Source organism: Monopterus albus, unplaced genomic scaffold (genome assembly GCF_001952655.1).
Source record: "Monopterus albus unplaced genomic scaffold, M_albus_1.0 scaffold349.1, whole genome shotgun sequence".
NCBI classification, from domain to species: Eukaryota; Metazoa; Chordata; class Actinopteri; order Synbranchiformes; family Synbranchidae; genus Monopterus; species Monopterus albus.
In genome coordinates, this window is record NW_018128229.1 from 63505 (window position 1) to 70227 (window position 6723).

Here is a 6723-nt window from a genome sequence, read left to right on the forward strand (position 1 = left end):
CCCTGTCAGTGCCACCCACCTCGGGGCTCTCGTGGACCTTGTCGTTGCTGGGGCTGGGCGGTTTGAAGCAGGCCAGCATCTCCAGCAGGTCAAACAGTGTGGTGAGGTGTGGCTCCTGGAGGAGCAGCAGCATGGGGATGTGCTCCTTCTGGGGAGGAGGCAGACAGGAGGCCGGCAGCTGGACACCCTCCCCCTTCCTCTCCCTCCGCGGTGCTCCAAGAGACACAAACACCATCTGGGACCAAACAGACAAAGATGACACAGTGATGAATCATCAGTTGTAACAGTTTCTACACAATCTGTCGTCAGTTACATGACCAGGGAAAACAGACAGAGGAAAGGTGGGGGTAGTTACATGAGAATCCACAGTCACCTGCATGTCTTTGAAGCCCAGCTCATGCAGAGTCTTCTCATCGTAGTCAGTGGTCAGTTCATGGCCAGAGGAGATCATCCTGACTGGTCCCATCAAACCACCTGCAGGAAGCATCAGCACACACAAGCTCATAAAGGCTTCTAACAGAATCGAATGAGGGGACGCTACCAATGGTGTGACAGCTGGATCTAGAGATGTTTTTGTGCATGTGAAAGACCAGGGAGGAGTTGTGACAGCTGACCTGGGAATTCTCCTGCCTGCCGGCCACTCTGGCCAAACTCCTGCAGCTGCGCCTGCTGGTTCATCTGCTCCTTCTGCAGGTTCTCGTACCAGTGAGTCACCTCAGCTCGCAGGTCTGCCACCTGGTCACTGGGGTACATCTCGATGGTCATCTGGGGAAGAAAGAAACGCTAACAAATTAACAAGTCAATTTTTTACGTTAAAATTAAATCTGGCTTGTTCTTTAGGACCAAGAGAATGTGAACATGTCTGACTCAGACGCTACAGCAGCAGCAGGCGAACACGACCATTTTCTTCAAGTTGTCTGTTTTTCACTTAGGCCACCCGTATCATGATAAACGACATAATGCTGGCCTTAATCACAACTGTCAAGTTTTAAGATTTATTTTGACAGTGTTGAATGTGATTTAAGACCTTTTTCACACTCGATATGAGATATGAAGAAAAATCTGTTGAGTATTTATGCTGATTACTTCACAAGTACTTCTTGGACAAAGAAGTACAACATGGTACCAAGGTACAGTACTACAACTACTAAAGATTTTCCCAAGAACACAAAAGTACAACTGGAGTTAATGCAGCCTAAACAGGACCAACAATTTTTAAGACCTATTAAAATCATATTCAAGGCATTTTAAGAGTTCGTAAGGCCTAAAGTTCAAATGAGTGGATTTTAGACTTTTTAAGGACTCAAGCTGTTTCATTATACACTGTGTGATACTAACATCTCTCTGTATAACGGTGCAGCTGAGCAGCAACACAGACTGTTTGACAGAGGTGTCCATTCAACGCAGAATGAACTCCATCACCGTCATGGAGGAGGATTTACTGCAGGACTGTTGGGTTAACCTGACTTAGATCTCACACTTCAAACAGAACCAGAGGAGTTTCTTTTTCCACCTTACTATATTAATGACTCATGAACATAATAAAACAGCATATAACTACACATTTTTTTCTAGGATTATCTCCATTGCCTCCTTCTCTCAACCCCCCCCCGTTTCCATTAAATGAGCAACTTCAGCTGCTGCCAAAAAGCCCCTCCATTTCTCTGCTGTAAGCTCAGTTTCAGTGACACAGCTGCACGTCACATGCAGTTGTCCACCGTTTACTGCTGGTTTGCAGTAAATCTGCTCCAGCAGTCACCTTGTCAGGTAGGCCGGCGGGCTGACACACGATCCTGAGCGGCAGAGACTGTTTGTCACTCAGAGCCTTCAGGTGGCTGCTGATGCCTGTGCCCTCGATCTGCCACTGCCGCAGGTGGTAGGCAAACCTGGCAAGGACAGGACAGGACAGAAAGCAGTGACTGAGACACCTCTACATGTGGTCATGACCGGTTTTCATTTTGTGTAAGCATCTCTGGTGGCGCACCTGCGTCGAAAGGCCTCCAGGTGTGTTTTGAGCATGAGCAGGCCCCTCTCGATGCTGGTCAGGCTGGAGTGAGCGTCCTTCTCCAGGTTGGCTGAAGCCATCAGCAGACTCTCCATACACTTCCTGATAAACTCCTGTTCCTTCTCCAGGCCCGTCTTACCGGCTGGAGACACCGACATCCACGCAGCAGAGACGCGCAAAGACATGATGTGGGTCAAAAACAGACATCTAAACTTCAACAACAATCCGTAGTGATGTTTACACTTTGACATTAGTGCTTTAAAGTCATAAAGCATGGAAAGTACACTGAACATTCAAATGTTCAGTCTTTGTTTCATGTGACCATCAGTGCTTGTTAAAGCTCCACATATGTTTTGGTCACACCTTCAGTGCACTGCATAACCACTCACACAGCAACACAAAAACACACACGTTAACAGTTAGGTTCATCTTGAACTGTCCCAATATGTCTGAGGTTACATGGCTTTTGTAAGACTATGCTAAAGTATTTGCACTAAGGTGTGTGTACCTTTGTGTGTCACTGAGTGTAAATGATGGGGGTAAACTGACCGTTGATGTAGTAGGAGTTGATGTACTGGATGGCGGCGCGGCTGATGTCGGCGGACTGAGCTCGCAGAGCGATGCCCCACAGCTGGTCCATGCCACACAGCTGGAGAGACACACAGTAACTAGAGTCATCAGTTGCTCTACTCTCATTGGACTGAGGTCAATGTGTGTTTGATTTTAGAGCAGTGAGGTGAACGTGAAGAGTCAGTGTACCTCACAGCTGGAGGCATTGTCCAGTGTGCTGGTGGCGAGGCGGGCCAGGTTACAAAGGTGCTGAAAGAGGTTGAGTCCCGTCATGCTGATGGTCTCTGGCTTCAGCTGGGGCATCTGGAAACGCGCAATGATGTTAAACACAAACAAAGCAACGTCAACCCACCGCTACTGCTCCAGTGGAATCATCCCCAGTGTTTCCACTCCACCTGAGCAATAAACCGGAATAAATGTGTAAAACTAAATGTGTCAGAGGCCGTGACACTCGTATCGGGAAATCAGCTTTACTTGTTTCAGTATGTGGGGTGACCATGGTGAAACATGGGACAGATTAATAGCTCGATTTCTCTGACATCGACACAAACACTTCGTAACACGATCTGTCGAACGTGCCACTCGCTGTGCTGTCACTAATCAGCAGATTTTAAACCCGAGAAACACGGTGGATGTTTTGGAAATGCTGCCAAATGTTCCCTGAGCTGCCCACTAGTGCATGCTGGGATTCCAAACAGACAGAGATGCCAAATAAATAGACCAACAATCACAAACCCTTTCTAAATGTTTTGAATTAAGACTCTGGTGATGCACTTGATGTTTCAGTTTATATCCTAAATGTAATCAGTTCAGAGGCATTGAGTTTTTTGGGTGGGGGATTTATACCAACAGGCTCAATCTGTGCATTTGTGGAGTACTGATGGTCTCTGAACAGAGCAAAACCTTCAGGAGCTGGAAAACCCCCCCGCAACTGAAACCAGTCCCACCAGACTTCATGAAACGTTTGTCAAGTGTGTTTGCATCCCCCTTCTTATCTCTACCTTCTCCAGGAAAAGGTGTTTGTAGGTCTCCATGCCCATGGCGTGCTGGTCCTTGCTGCGGACCTGATTGAGGAACCAGTGCAGTGCGTCGTCGTAGCACTCAGCATCTTCCACAAGGCAGTGCCACAGGATGTCCACTTGCTCCAGGCTGAGTCCTGAGACACGGGAACACACAAACACACTCACACAGGAGGTCCATCCAATCCAAACACCGACTCGACCAAAACAGTCTCCAGCTTTAATCACTCTGCAAATACATCAGTTCTAAACACGGGGGACAGGCCCCAAGAAAGGTGCAAGGAATCAGATTTAGACAAAACATTAATATGGTATTAGAAAGAAGAGAACGTCTCTGTTGGACAAACCTATCAGGTTATGTTAGTCTTCTAAATATTTTCCTGTGAAGTATTTTACATGCTGTGCATCACAAAACCTGTCACAAAGGAACATGACAGCTAAGAATAACCGGGAACAACAGAAAGACAAACACGACAGGACAAATTCTAGTCATGTCTGATGTGTAAAGGCTGGTTTTCTGTGGCAGTGAAGAGTTTAAACTCCTGTGCAGTCACACACTCGTAACCCTTTGGTGTAATTTCTATCAAATCCTCAGACTTTGGAGCAAGGCTTGACAAATGTCATGAGCCAACACTGAGGTTCTACAGTGTCTTTACCGTCGTACCTGTGGTTTCACAGTCTGAGGAAGTGAGGCTTGGCTATGTTGCACTCGCCGAGTCACTCCAGCTAAATTTAGATGAAACTAGAATGTTCGCTGCAGGTGATCACGCTGCGCTAAACATGGGAACACTAATAAAATCTTTATAGTTTACCCTCAGGGTTGCATCATGCTCTCTCGTGCACGCACACACTCAGTGGCAGCTCAAGCTGTATAACGAGGTTTATTTCAACATCGTTCACTGAAGAACAACCAGACACAAATCGAAGGTTCCTTCAAAGGTTTTTAAACTACTGTTTAAGTTCTTTTCTTTGTGAAATACACGAGCACATTAACCATTTACTACAAATGACAGCTCGTTAACATTGCTGCTGACCATATGATCAAAGCACACTGAGCAGTTTCGAGCTCGCCGTGTGACTTCCCAGCATCCTTACACAGCAGCTGCTGCTTCCCACTGATTTCATTCTAATGAAATTCAACCTGGAAAACCTCCAACACTGTTTCTGAGAAGTTGTGGTGTTATTTATCAAGAGTTCTCACTGCTTTGAGCACAACATTTTAAATCCCGCCGTCTCCGCTGTGCTTTGGAGACAAAGATGTGTGCCACACTTTGGCACATGAACCTGCTGTGTGACAAGATATCACACGGTGCGGGTGAGGAAATGTGTGTTTTTGTGATCTGTCATAACATTCACAAGTCTCATGACAGTTGTGAAACTGCCTCTTAAAATAGGAGAGTCGCATGTCAAGTAAAAATATAACCTCCAGCTCTATGTGAAGAAAACTGATCCACAGTGCTTCTGAACAAAGAAGTTTGAAGACAAACTGACTACGAGCCTAAGAACCTTTTAGACACATGGAATCATTGTAATGCTATGTAATGTTAATCTGTATCAGGACACTGATCAGTACAGGAATCTTCTTGTTCACAGAGCAGAAATGAAGCTGGATCTTACTGAAGTGGTCTGGAGATCCCAGAGTGGAGAAGACACAGGTGAGGAACTGCAGACGGACCTGCACCTCCGCACTGTGGCTGTACCTGCAACAACACAGAGTCGGCGCTGACAACTTCTGAAAAGCTCAGGATTTAGCTGAAATGCCTGGTGGTTATGTCCCATATTCTCTGAACTATAAGCTGCACTTTGTCATCTGGCTGGTTCTGTTAGGTTCTCAGCTAAGAGATGCCTCGACTGGCAATGTAAGTAACAGAAAGCGTCAGTAAAAAGAAAGAATTCAAACTGATTATAAAGTATGCAGCCAAAAGCAGCAAGTTTATAATTTCTGTTTATTTTTCCAGGGACACATGGTCACCTGCTGCAGTGCATATGGGGCATCAGCCCCCGTCCCTGGTTAGATGTTTAAAACGTTAGAAATACCTTAATAGGCAAAACCAGCTTAAATAGTCACATATTTGTTGTTGTTTAAGCTACAACTGTGTAGAAAAGTGTTCCATAGACTGACCAGCAGAAAGAAAGTGCTGAGGGAGGAAAACTTGTCATTGGGGCAAAGCATAAGCAACTTTTAGTGCTATATAAAAAAACAAAACAAACGAAGGCTAACTGTGGTCTGTAAGCTCGGTGGTCTGAACGGGAGAAACAAGTCCACAGCTGGGTCTGGCTGCTGCCAGAGGCCCGTCAGCGGTGCAGCTCCAGCAGTGACCTGACATGGAGACAAACTGCACCTTGTGTTTTCATTTTCAACAGCGTGTGATTAATACTTTGGTGCCGCTAATAATTTAGAAGGTTGAGTAGTGAGAACTGTCTAAAAGGCATCACGTAAACAAAACTAATCAACATAAATAAAAAGGCATCACAATGCTGAAATAGTTTGTGTCACATCACAACGTGTAAACTGAGCCGATAAATGATTTGGCATGAGCAGCTCTCACCTTCTGGCGACATCATGACATGTGACTGGTTTAATCCATTAGTCACTCTTTGCCCTTAACCTAAAGACGGGTTGACAGACTCACAGTGCAAACTTGTGCCGATGTTCATGGACTTCCTGAATGTAGTGCTGCAGGTTGTCGAAGAACAGTTTCATCATGTGCAGCTCCTTCTCAGCCCACCTGACACAACCAACAACCACGTCAGTACATCACGTGCCTTTTCTAGTTCTCTTTCAGACAGACCGTTTCAGTCTGTATTAAGGAGGCATTTAACATGGGAGACCAGCACAGGTCTGGTATGTAAACAGGAAAAAAGGCTCAAGAGTTTTCAAGGTATGTCAGGTTTTCAATACTCTGAGCTGGTACACAGTGGTTCAGGCTAGAGGAAGAAGTATTACTCACATGGTGATCCAGTGAGTGTCATAGCTGGAGCCAAACTGCTGAAAGGTGCCAAAAAGTTTGGGTAGTAGACGCAAAGAAACCACAACAGACCTGGGAGAAGAACAGGAAAAGTCAGAGCGTTCACAAGATCCCAACAGATGTTCAGGTAATTGTATGTTGTTGCAGTATAAAGGGAGCA

General features: G+C 45.7%; 1 protein-coding gene across 1 annotated transcript in view; it reads right to left on the bottom strand.

Moving 5' to 3' along the window:
- Window positions 1-6723, bottom strand: part of usp34 (ubiquitin specific peptidase 34) — a 52907-nt gene that overhangs the window by 25029 nt on the left and 21155 nt on the right. Inside the window, 11 exon segments of the mRNA XM_020625211.1 lie at window positions 20-235; window positions 374-474; window positions 615-765; window positions 1760-1886; window positions 1985-2147; window positions 2555-2654; window positions 2765-2878; window positions 3577-3731; window positions 5212-5294; window positions 6228-6323; window positions 6546-6635. Of these exon segments, the coding sequence (XP_020480867.1) occupies window positions 20-235; window positions 374-474; window positions 615-765; window positions 1760-1886; window positions 1985-2147; window positions 2555-2654; window positions 2765-2878; window positions 3577-3731; window positions 5212-5294; window positions 6228-6323; window positions 6546-6635 (1396 nt within the window).